Here is a 13206-nt window from a genome sequence, read left to right as displayed (position 1 = left end):
CCTCTCTCTCTCTCTCTCTCTCTCTATATATATATATATATATATATATATATATATATATATGAAAGCTTTTTCGCTTCTGTGACTAAAGGATCAGACCAGAACTATAGAAGGAGGAAAACTTTGAGGGCTCATGGTTTCAGAGGTCTTAGTCCATAGAAGGCTAGCTCCATTCTCTGGGGCTCAAGGTGAGGCTGAACATCATACTGGAAGAGTGTAGCAGAGGGAAGCAGCTCACATCATGGTGAACAGGAAGCAGAGAAGAGTGTCTCCACTTGCCAGATACAAATATATATCCCAAAGCCACCTCCTCCAGCCACACCCTACCACTTCAGTTACCACACAGTAGATCTCGATCACTCATTGGGTTAAGACTCTCACATTTCTCCTCTAAACCTTCTTGCATAGTCTCACACATGAGATTTGGGGGACACCTCATATCCAAACCATAAAACTATATATTATATAAATATATAAATATACTTATATAAATATATACATTTATATAAATCTATACATACATATATTTATATACATAAATATATATTTATTTACTTATATGTATGCATATCTATTTTATGCATATATACACACATATACATACATATTAGTTTCATTTATGTTTAGTTAGAAAAAAACAAAATTATCTAGAAAAAATAAGTATCTGATTAGTATAAACATAATCAAGAATAATATTGATAATATTTCATTGATTTTGTTAGCATAAGAACAAACTAAATAGTCTGATTTAAATTCATATGATTACTCAGTACATTTTTAATTAGAAAAGTTAAAATAATAGTGTATCAGAAATTATAATCTTCTGTTTAAAACTTAAGAAGTGATAATGTCTGCTGAATTAGTGTTCATAAATAAAGAAAAGCATGAGTACAATATTTGAAATTGATGTATGCAGATACAATGATGTACCTCTAAATATTTAAAAACATGAAGAAATTGAAATTTTTATTTTAAATTGAACCCGTTGTACGAGTTTGATTGTTTGGCAGATCTCCCTTTCTGCATTATTCTCCAGGAGGCAAATTGACTGTTAACCATTTAACCATTCTGCAAAGATCTTCTCACTGATAACTTTGATAATTAAACACTATACTACTGATAATTTAATGATCCCAAGAGAGTAAAAACTAGCTATGAAGACAAGAAGAATACATAAATTTCATTTTAATTTAATATTATTAGTTTTTTCCTTTACATTTTACTGAACTATGATCTAAATCTGAAATAAGGTTGACATAATAGAGCCAAGCTAATTATTGTCTTTTCTAACTTTCAGCATAAAGAACGTAACTCCTAAAGTAGGAGACCCTGAGACCCGTAAGGCTATTCGCCGTGCCTTTGATGTGTGGCAGAATGTAACTCCTCTGACATTTGAAGAAGTTCCCTACAGTGAATTAGAAAATGGCAAACGTGATGTGGATATAACCATTATATTTGCATCTGGTTTTCATGGAGACAGTTCTCCCTTTGATGGGGAGGGAGGATTTTTGGCACATGCCTATTTCCCTGGACCAGGAATTGGAGGAGATACTCATTTTGATTCAGATGAGCCATGGACACTAGGAAATCCTAATCATGATGGTAAGTTTATACTTTTTTTGCAGTGTAAATAGACTTATTTTTATTTTTAGAACGCCCCAGGGATTTACTAATTTACAAGCGTAAGGCATTGATTCTAAATTTTCCTTTAAAGTTATAAAGCAATATGTAAGGCTTGTTATGTTTTAGAACAAGAATTGGTATGAGTCAGTAGATAATATAGTTATGCATATGTTCTTTTGGTTAAAGATTAAAACCTTACACTGTATTTGTAAATATTGTAAATTTAAAAACAACTTCATGATAAAACAACTAACATGATAGTTACTTGAATAAAAGGCATGTGTTTCTAGACAAAAATGCATATTTTGATTCTGATTTTTTTTAACATTCAATTATAGCATCTTAGACTTATATGATTCCTAAGCATCCATGTGCCTAATTCTTGTAAGACTTAAATATTTTTCCTCCTCTCTATTGTAGAATGTTGTTCTACTACAAGAATGCATAGCTTTGATGACAACTAATCAGCTAATAAAACTCTTAATTCCTCCTTGATGAGTTAAGCCTAGTCATGAAATGAAGCTTTGTTAATTCATTAGAAGGTTTAGTTAGCTGGATTATTGTAATAGCTTCGCATATTTAGGACACCCAGGGTTCAGTCATGTAATGGATAGAACAGAGGTTGAGTTAAAATAGCAATCAGTTTTAAAAGAAAACACAACTGTTCTTGTTTTCCAAAATAAATTATATTTATATTTTTCAAAACTTTTTATTTAAAAGACAGAGACAGATTTATCAGGAGATTTCAAGTGTAGTGGAATGAAAAGCCAAAAACCTTGGAGTCAAGCAGATTAATGTTTAAAAGCTGGCTAAATAGCCATCAGTTCAAAAAGCCTCTGTCTGATGTGTATTTTCTTGTTCTTACCATGTAGTTTAAATAACAGGCTATGAAGAATGTGAGTGGAAGCTCTTTCTATGCAGGACTATATAAACTATATCTGAGCATCTAATAATACAATATCTGGCAATATGGTTGTTGAACCATAAAGTTTGATTCTTTGCGATGTATCTAAGAAATAAGAAAAAAAAGAAAAAAAAAACTAAAAAAAAAAGTTTGATCCTGATATCACTTAAAATGAAATTTTCTTTTATTTTTATCAAAGTCACCCAATCATCCCAATGAAATCACTCAGACTTCAAGTCAATTGTTAGCATTTTGTTTTTGCACTCTAAATTATTAAAAAGAGTGGTACTTCTAATGGGAGAATTTTGTTGGCACAGGCAAAAGTATGTTTGCTTCCAGGGGAATAATGGTCTTGAAGTTCTGAAAACAGAAAATAATCTTTTATTGCAATTATATATCCAATTATTAAAGTCACATTATTTTTAAAATTTAAATTAATGTTTTAACTAATAACTATATATACTTCAGGACAACATGTAACATTTCCATACATGTACACATTGTGTAAAGTTTAAATAAGATTAAATATGTCTAGTTCCTTAAATACGTATCACTTATTTATGCTGAAACTTTAAAATCTGTAGTTTTGAAGTTGTGTTAATTTGGCTTTTTGGCCTCATAAATTAAAATGTATTAAAATCTTATATGAAGGAGGAAACTATCAAATTGCCAATATTTTGTCTTAGTATGCTGAAATCCTTGACAAAGAAGGGCCTTGATAATTCTTGGATGTGTGCTCTATTAGTGAGTTTTTAAGACATCAACCAACACTTTTTAAAAATAGACAAAGTTTTTAAGAAAAACTCGGTAAGAGGATTTGATGACATAGGAAATGGGAATGTTTACATTCATTTGAGTATGATCATTGCTGTGAATTATTTTTGTTTTGTATATTGTTTTTCAAGGAATGGATATATAGAAAAAAATCTGAAATATAGCATGTGGCCTGTAGGTGTGCAATCACTTTAAGTCACTTGTCACTGAGAGAATCCACTGGTTTATCTGATTGCTTCCTAACTTATACTATGGAGATAGAACATTCTCTGCACATACAGCCACATGACTAAAAACTTAAAACAGTTGTTTGATACTTGGTTTTTCATTTGGAGGAAAATATGTCTTTAGCACTCAAATAAGAATGTTTGGCCTTGTGAATGTGCCTAAAGGAAAGAACTGTACAAAATAATAATGTTTCAGAATTGCAAGGGATTAGTGAGATGTTAATTGACTGTAGGAAATGTAATTCCATAAAGATTTACTGCTTAATTGAAATTCAAACTCTTAACCAGAAACAGCAGGGCAGCCAGGGTAGTGTCAGGCTGAAGTATTGATCATTTATCAAAAGAACAGCCTCTAGCTTTGCTTGTGGTACTGGGGAATGTGGGGAGAATTCATGCCTTTGTATATACTAGATCCAAACTGCATGTGAGACTATTGTATCACAAATAATACAAGACAAAATTTTTACATCTTCATCAATAAACTTTTGTTTTTCTTTAATCTAGTCCTGGAATGCCCCTGGCTTACTTACCTGAATTATTTTCTTCCTATCCTATTTACAGCTCTTGAGCAAGGAGAAAACAGAGCAGCTTGGTTATTTAGTGAAAATGCAAATGAAAAAGCCTTTTGATAAGTACCCAGCTCATTTTCCACAGCATATTGCTCAGCTAATGAAGGCAATTTGAATTCTGTCTACCTCAAAAGAGATAAACGGTGTCTTAGGTTGCCAGTAACCCTTAATTCATTGTTATCTACTTTTCTATCAATTTGCTTATAGTCATGATATTTTTTGAAAACTCAAGCTGAATGCCATTAAGTAAATTAAAATAAATATCCACATTCTCCCTCTCTGTCTCACACACATACACATACTCATTGTCTCTTTCACACGCATACATCCCTAAAAAAATTATGCCATTTTTCTATTTTTTAATTTATTTATTTTTATTGAGTTTTTAATTTTTGTTTACTGAATAAGTAAAATATATCCAGAGTAATTAAAAAGAAAATATTTATCATGATAGGGTTTTTGAAAATAATATATTTACAGTAGTTTGGAAATTTTAACTCTAGAATGTTAAACTTTATTTTGGATTACATTAGCTTATAGTTTCCTTGGCTATGATATAAAGTTTAAGTGGAATTAAAATTACAAACACAAACCTATCACAAAGCTATTTCTTTTTTGTTTAAATACCTTTATTTTGTTTATTTAATTATTTATGTGGTACTGGGGATCGAACCCAGTGCCTCATGCATGCTAGGCAAGCACTCTACCTCTGAGCCACAACTCCAGCCCCCACAAAGCTATTTCTAAATAGACAAATATCTAAGTAGTAATGGGATTTCAAATTGATCATCTCTGAACAAAAAAATATATCTATTATAATGATATATAAAACTTGGGAGAGAATAATATCTAAATAATGTCCTATTTACCATTGCAGTTGCAATTCTGCTAACAGAAATAATGAAATACAAAGACTATTTACTGTTTTGAAAGTTCATAGCCTAAAGTCAAGGGCATATCACTCTTGTGGCAGGCTGTCCAAAAATATAAGGAGAGATTAATAATGATAAAAATGTCACCTGAGACATTAAAACTCGTAAATCTATTCTGTTTTGCAATGTGAAATTATTATTTCATCCCAGCCCACTCACTCATGAATACTCAAAGGATTTTCATGATGTGATTCTTGAGTCAATGGACCTAACTTATGCCAACCATGGAGAGTTAACACTCTGTAAGAAAGATATAATCTTGGGTACACTAGTACAGAAAGTACATGCCCTAGGTAAACCCAGATATTTGGCAGCTGTCTGATACCTCCCCACACTTTCTGTTCATGTTCAGCTGCTACGGCTATACGACATGTCTCAGAGGTACAGGATTTGAACTTTTGTCTTTGAGGAAAGGAGATAGATGCCAACTGGCTATTATGAAGATGTCTGTTAGTCAGCAACACAGTCTGAGGGAATAATCTAGAGCTATTTATACTGTGGTTTTTGAAGATAAGGGAAGGACTCCATGTGACTAAGCAGTCAAGGGCTTAACCTGTCCTTAAACAGGCAAACTTACTGATATTTTAATTTCTAAAATGATCTCTCTACTGCATAGTTCTTACCTTAGCATGTTTTATCAAATCTTGGAAACTCTCTCTTTCTCAAAGAAATTTGGCTTTCACCTTCATGGCAGTGTTTTTTTTTACTTGTTTTTAAAACCATGTGTTGTTTGCTTTAAAACCTTCCTGGAATGATCTTTATTTCACAAAGTTTATTTTATTTCACTAGACTACGTGACTTCAAGTTTGATAGTGTCAACTCTTTTGAAATCGTTCCATTATGTAGCTTCATTTGATCATTTTGCAGTATCAAGTTGTGTGCAATTAGAGAACAGCCTGCTAACTGATGTAGACACGCTCACAAAAACTATTTCATTATTACAGTATTAATAAAATATATAGATAGATCATGAACATTAAAAGCCTATAAGATAGTTATTAATAAACGTAAGAGAGAAATGCCCATGACTTTTAACACAGTAGAATTTAATTTCTTGTGCATTTGATGGGAGAGAGCGGCTCTCTCCCATAGAATGGAGTTTTAGCCATAATTAATACATGGCATCCAAGGTTGCCTCAGATGTCAACATTCAGGCAGCAATTGAGAGAAATGAGATAAGTGTGCCCAAGGTTTTAGGTGTCCATCCTGCAAGTGGTGTCTATAACATTTCTGCTCAAGTTCCACTAACTAAATTTCAACCCCATGGCCACACCTAATCACAAGGAACACTGGAGAAAGGCAGTGGATTAAATAAATAGCTAATAAGTGACTTCTACACCAGTATGTCAGGAGATAAGCAATATTACTTGGATTTTACATACAACTCCATAGGTAAGTTGCTTAATCATAATCAGTTTTCATTTGAATTTTGACCTATTAATGATTATTTAATTTCTGTCATTTCTGTCCTTCTATAGTCTGTGTAGGAAATTTCCTTCAAATTCATTTTTAAATAGGTTCTTTTTCCTTAAATCTGGATTGTCATCAACAAAACAAAATTAAATGTTTAAAATTTAGCCATTTTTATGAATATAAACTATATTTTTAAGCTTTTGAAATAATTCAGTTGGCTTGAAATAAAAAACTGCTAGTTTTACATTATTTAAATTATTCAAGACCATTAACAAATTTCTACCTTAATTTTGTCCATTTTTTGCCACAATAACAGCCACATCAGTATAAAATCATCTATCCTTTCATTTTAGCAAATTCCATTCAGTTTAAACAAATTTATAGACTCCTGTCCTTACATTTGTCACCTTCCTCTTAATTTGACATCAAATGGGACAATAAAACCTTTCTCCCCATTTAGAAAGGGAGGAGAAATCAACCTTGTAAACCACAATGTGTGTGTGTGTGTGTTTTTTTTTTTTTTTTACACATGGTGTAATGTATCAAAAGACAAAATGGTGGGCAAGAGGAGTTTCTAACCTGTTGCATGTATTTTAACCAATGGAAATCGACTTAAGACAATGAGATGTCACCCTACTTTCCAGGTTTTAGTTGAAAAGGCTAGCATATAAAAGAAAATAGGTAATTCAAAAATACTGATTATTTTTAATCAAAGATGCCTGAAGAAGAAAACAAAAAGTAATATTAATGGCCTAAATTACTTGTGCATTTAGTATGTCCCAGATACTATTCCAAATTAGCTTTTATATATTAACTCACTTATTTTTTTTGTACAAGTTTACAAGTAGGTAATATAATCAGTTCAATTTGTAAATAAATTTAGGCACTAAAAGTTTGTTAATTTGCCCAGGGTTAGGTAGGTAGTACTAACAGAATGTTACCATTAAAATGATAACAAATAATTTGATAAAGGGTACATCTACTTGAAAATGCAAAAGAAGAATCTATACTGAAAATATGTTATCGAGTGAGCCAGAAAAATAATATTGGAAACAACATAACACCTCATAAACAATTTTCTATGGACCATAAAAAGAAAACTTGTGGAAGTTTTTGGTATAAACCATTTCCCAAAAAGATGATGATGTGAAAGCTATGAATAAAACAAGAGGTAGAAGACCAGGTAGATAGATCCAGCCTAGATATTATACATTCTTTCACCATCTCAGAAGATGATGAGTGGTAAAATAACGCAAAAGAAATAAAGGAACACGTAGTTGCCAGAAAGTATTATTCTAAAGTGACATTGTAGTATTATGTAATTTGGAAGTCTACTTTTTTTTTTTCTTTTTAGTACCAGAGTTTGAACCCAGAGTGCTTAACCAGTAAGCCACATCCTCAGCCCTTTTTATTTTGAAACAGATTCTCACTAACTTGCTTAGGGCCTTGCCAAGTTGCTAAGGCTGGCTTTGAACTTTAATCCTCCTGCCTCAGCCTCCTGAGGTGGGCACCAGCATGCCCACCTTCAGAAGTAATTTTATTCACTGAAAGTAAATAAAATAAGATCCATAAATACATACATTATGTAAGTTTTAAAAAATTCTATAAAGCACTAGACAAAACAATAAAAAATTTCTTCACAATTGACTAAATAATAAAACGATCTCTGCTATGCAAACTACTAAAAGACACTGGAAGGAAATGTACATAATTTATATATCTTAAATACTTGGATAGTCTTCATGGTATTAAAATGTATCTGTGGTTAAAGTATTCCTATATAAAAATATGTATGTTAGAAACTATGTGTGTCCTGAAAGACACTTCTTATGAGTTATTGATAACATAATGTTAAAGATAAGAAAAATTTGCGGTTAATCCTTCAGCATTTATGATGTTAACATACAGGTCTGATGTTGTAATTTCATGTTCTCTTCCTTCAACAAAAATTTTATTGATTTTAATTTTGCTGTTATCAATCATAATAGAAACCTGGGGAAGGACTGAGCATTGTATAAAATTTTAATGAAAATATTAATGATCTACACTATTAACAATAGTAAAATTTTACAATTTAGGGTAGACATATGTATTTGTAATATTGAATTTATGATGTAACGTAACATAATAAGCACTTTTTTTTTTTTGGTACCAGGTATTGAACCCAGGGGCACTCAATTGTTAGAGATGGTGAACAATTTTTTCATGTATTTGTTGATTGATTGTATATCCTCTTCTGAGAAGTATCTGTTCTGAGACAGGGTCTCACTAAGTTGCTTAGGGCCTTGCTAAAATGCTTAGACTGGCTTTGAACTCATAATTCTCCTGCCTTAGCCCTCCAAGTTGCTGGGATGATAGGTGTGTGCTACTGCACCCGGACATAAGAAACATTTTTAAAGAATACTTAAAATTCTTACTTCTGAAAGTCAAGGTGCTCCACAGATCTTCTCACTAATTAATAAATAAATGGGTAATAAAAAGCATATTTTTATTGAATAGTTTGGCATCACTTCTGTAAAGTATATCTCTAATAAGTCAGGAAAGCAGTAAGCTAAAACTGATGTTTTGAGTGGTTGTGCACATTTAAAAATCAGACACCAACCTTTAGTTCAGGGAAAAAGATGAAATTAAATCTACTTTGACTTAAATAGATGTCAAATGATAAGGTTCAAAAGAGCACATTAAAAATTAAATGAACATTCTTTCAGTTTTGTAAGTGTCTTCAACTTTATTTCCAGTGTCTTCTCTTGAACATTTTCTACTCAGATTGTCCTACAAATCAGATACTGTTTAACTTAGATTGTTTTCTTGCTGGATGATGTAGCCTGCTTCTTGCTCTGCTTAGAATTGACATAATGGACCCCATGAAAACTATTATTCTTTAAAAATATCAATATAGATATATACCAACTCTGGCATATCTATACCTGAGTGTCTTTATAATTTAGATCAAGAAAAAAATTATTTAGTCTTCAGATAAAGAGGACTATTTTTTTTCAATACTTAGCTCAAGTTTATTGATGATAATATAATTAAGATATCAATTCTATATTTATGACAATTCTAGGGCTTTGGATATAGCTCACTGGCAGGGTGCGTTGATTCCTAGCAATAAATAAATAAATAAATAAATAAATAAATAAATAAATGAAATTCATTATATATTTAACATTTTTTAATTAAGAATTTGTCTCTATGTTTATAATATAGGATATGGGAGTTTAAAAGAACATAACCACCATTTAAACATTAATATGTCAATGCATCTACTTCAATACCTGGCATATATAAGAAATATTAAAATAAATATTTGTTAGTTTCTTTCCTGGTAGCTGCAGTACTAATAAACATTTTGATTTAGTATTTCAGCCATAATTTACAATGAATCTGCAACTGTGATAGAGTTTATAATATTTTCAACATGGAAGCAATACATATTCTCACTGTAAAACTCAGTGAAACTGGTTGCTAAAAAAAAAATCATTAAGATCATTTTGAATACTTCTACCCCAAGGTAACCCCTGAAATTTCTAATGGCTTTAATCACTATCCTCAATATATATATATATATATATATATATATAAACTGCTAGATAAGTGCTATAGACTGGATCATAAATTCCCCCAAAGGTCTATGTGGTAAAGATTTGATCCAAGTATAGTACTGTATTGAGAGGTGACACTTAAAGTGGTAGAACCCAATACCAAGTCTTCAAGCCATTGGGAACATGCACTTGAATGAAATAGCCAGACACCTAACCCCTTCCTCTTTCTCTCTTTTACTTCTTGTCCATGAAGTAAAACCAAAAATCAATAAACAGGACAAACTCAAACTCAAAAGTGTCTTCTCAGCAAAAGAAACAATCTGTGAGGTGAATAGAGAGCCTACTCTTGGAAGCAAATTTTTACCTCTCACTCATCAGATAGAGCACAAATCTCTAGGGTATATAAAGAACTCAAAAAGCTAAGCACCAAAAAAAATCCCAACCAATAAATGGGCCAAGGACCTGAACCGATACTTCTCAGAAGAGGATATATAATCAATCAACAAATATATGAAAAAATGTTCATCATCTCTAGCAATTAGAGAAATGCAAATCAAAACTACTCTAAGATTTCATCTCACTCCAGTCAGAATGGCAGCTGTTATGAAGACAAACAATAATAAGTGTTGGCGAGAATGTGGTGAAAAAGGTACACTCATACATTGCTGGTGGGACTACAAATTGGTGCAGCCAATATGGAAAGCAGTATGGAGATTCCTTGGAAAACTGGGAATGGAACCACCATTTGACCCAGTTTGGTTTTCTTTTCTCCTACCAGGATATACTACCAAGTGCATAAAGCAGTGGTATAAATTATGGATTGAAGCATCCAAAACTGTGAACCAAAAGAAGCAGGCTCTCTTTTTAAGTTTATTATCTCAGGTGTTTGTTATAGGAACAGAGACTTTACACAATGACATAAGGGTGTAAATCTGGGCAGATATACATGTAATTGTTATTATATTGTTTATAGTTTTAAATTATTTACCCTTTTCACTGAACTTTATTTGCCTAACATTTTCCTATTTCACTAAAACATATTTAAATACAATCTGATGAATCTGCCATATATATAATTTATTTAGATTATTTTAGAAGCCAAAATTAAAGTTATTTCTAATTTTAGCTATTAGATATACTATAACTAACACATTTATACACAGGATTTTGTCTGACCCTGGTTATTTCTTTGTAATTGATTCACATAATTATTTGGCCAAAGACCATGAACTTTTTAAAAGAGCTTAATATGTTTATAGTTAGTTTTCAAAAATTCAGAACCAATTTAAACTTTTTAAAAATTGGTTCTGAAGAGTAAGAGTGTTCAGTGCATTGACCCTAACCATAACTATAAATATGATGTTGGTTGTACTGGATACCAAGTACTGGTAAGTGTTATAGATGAATTTCATGTAATCTTCATTACAACTGTATTATATAGATTGTTAGTATCCCAACTTCACATATGAGAAAAGTGAAAGATAAAGGGTTAAGTATTATGCTTTGAAGTAAGTTATAGATGTGAGTCCAGGTAGGATGGCTTCCAAGCACAAAAAAATCAACCATTCAAAGCTACCCATCTGCATGTTCTGTCTAGTAATTCCTGTTCTTTACTTTGACCAACTCAAGAGATAAAAATTTAATTTGCTCATTTGCATATGTTATTAATATTAAAGGACACATTTTAGTGTATGTTATTCATTTGTGTTTTATAAATGTTTGTGAACAGCTGTTTCTTGTGGGTGGACCATTCTATTTCATTATTTTCATTATTATGACAGAGGTCTCTCAATAGAAAAGATATGGATTACTTTTCTCATTTTTCCCACATCATCATTTGCAGGAAATGAGAGAAAGAGAAAGCAAAATTATCACCCTGCACAAGGAAGGATAAAGGGGAATCCTCTCCTTTACTTGCCTATGGGGGGATATCCTTTTCTTATTCCAGGAATATATTTTCAGTAAGAGTTTCTTTTCCCCAATGTTGTATTTGTTGTTGCTGCTGTTCTATTACAAATGATTGATAAGTCTAGAGAGGTCAGTATTCATTTGATCCCAGGGATATTTTAATTTTTATGACTTTTCAAATGGTACACCCTTTTGTATTTTGGGGTTTTAATTTTTCCCATTGTAATATGCAGAATACATTTCTTAATTTCTTCAAACATAGAACCTAGTTTAGCAGACAGTATTTTATCTATTTTCTTTTAAAAATTTTTGATGTGAAATAATTGGTTTTCTGAGTTCTTGTAGGCAGAAGTTCTTTCTAATCAAAATGTTGTGAAATATGCTTAATAAGGTTATTAAGACTTGAAAAGTATAGGAAAATATTATAAAGAACTTCAGTATATATTCAGCATTTCACAAAAATTAATTTTGTACAATTGCATTCATAGCAAGAGTGGAAACTAGATTAATTTTATCTTCCCAGTTGCCATAATTCAATAAATTATAATCTGAGTTTAAGATACATGTGGCTATGATGGTACTTCTAAAGCATGTCCATGAATTATTTAACACTTGTCTCTTTAAAATACAGAGTCTTGGGCTGGAAATATAGCTCAGTGCTAGAGTGCTTGCTAGGATGAAACATGCCATAGGTTCAATCCCAAGTATCCTTCACCCCAAAGAAAATAGAGTCTAATTCCTCTCCCTGTGAATATGGGCCGTGCTTAGTAACTCACTTATTTTTTTAATTGGTTTTATTTTTTAAATACATGACAGCAGAATGCATCACAATTTTTATTACACATATAGAACAAATTTTCATACCTCGGTTGTTTATAAAGTATGTCCACATCAATTCATGTCTTCATACATGTACTTTGGATAATGATGTCTATCACATTCCACCATCCTTGCTAATCCCCTGCCCCCTCACTTTCCTTCCCACCCCTCTTCCCTATCTAGAATTTATATATTCCTCCCATGTTCTCTCCCTCCCTACCCCACTATGAGTCAGCCTCCAGTGCTCTAATATGATGTTTGAGTCTAGGTTATAAATCATATCTGGAGCTAGTACCTTATCTTTTTTTCTCCCCTCCTCTCTCCATCATTCATCAAGATATTTGCCTTTAGAGTCTAACCCCCATTTTATGGAAACCCATACTATATAAGTACACCCTAGTGGAGATGCACCTCTGCAAAAAGCCAGTACCAATTTGCAAGCTGTATGAGTGAACCATGCTTCACTCCCAGTGAAATCTTCAGACAAATGAA

General features: G+C 31.8%; 1 protein-coding gene across 1 annotated transcript in view; it reads left to right on the top strand.

Annotated features, from left to right (window-relative positions):
- Positions 1 to 13206, top strand: part of Mmp16 (matrix metallopeptidase 16) — a 267958-nt gene that overhangs the window by 140800 nt on the left and 113952 nt on the right. Inside the window, exon 4 of the mRNA XM_048782771.1 lies at positions 1298 to 1602. Within this exon, the coding sequence (XP_048638728.1) occupies positions 1298 to 1602 (305 nt within the window). The remainder of the gene's footprint in view (positions 1 to 1297; positions 1603 to 13206) is intronic.

Source organism: Marmota marmota, unplaced genomic scaffold (genome assembly GCF_001458135.2).
Source record: "Marmota marmota marmota unplaced genomic scaffold, marMar, whole genome shotgun sequence".
Lineage (NCBI taxonomy): Eukaryota > Metazoa > Chordata > Mammalia > Rodentia > Sciuridae > Marmota > Marmota marmota.
The sequence above is the reverse complement of the archived record's forward strand: the minus strand, read 5'-3'. Positions and strand labels throughout refer to the sequence as shown.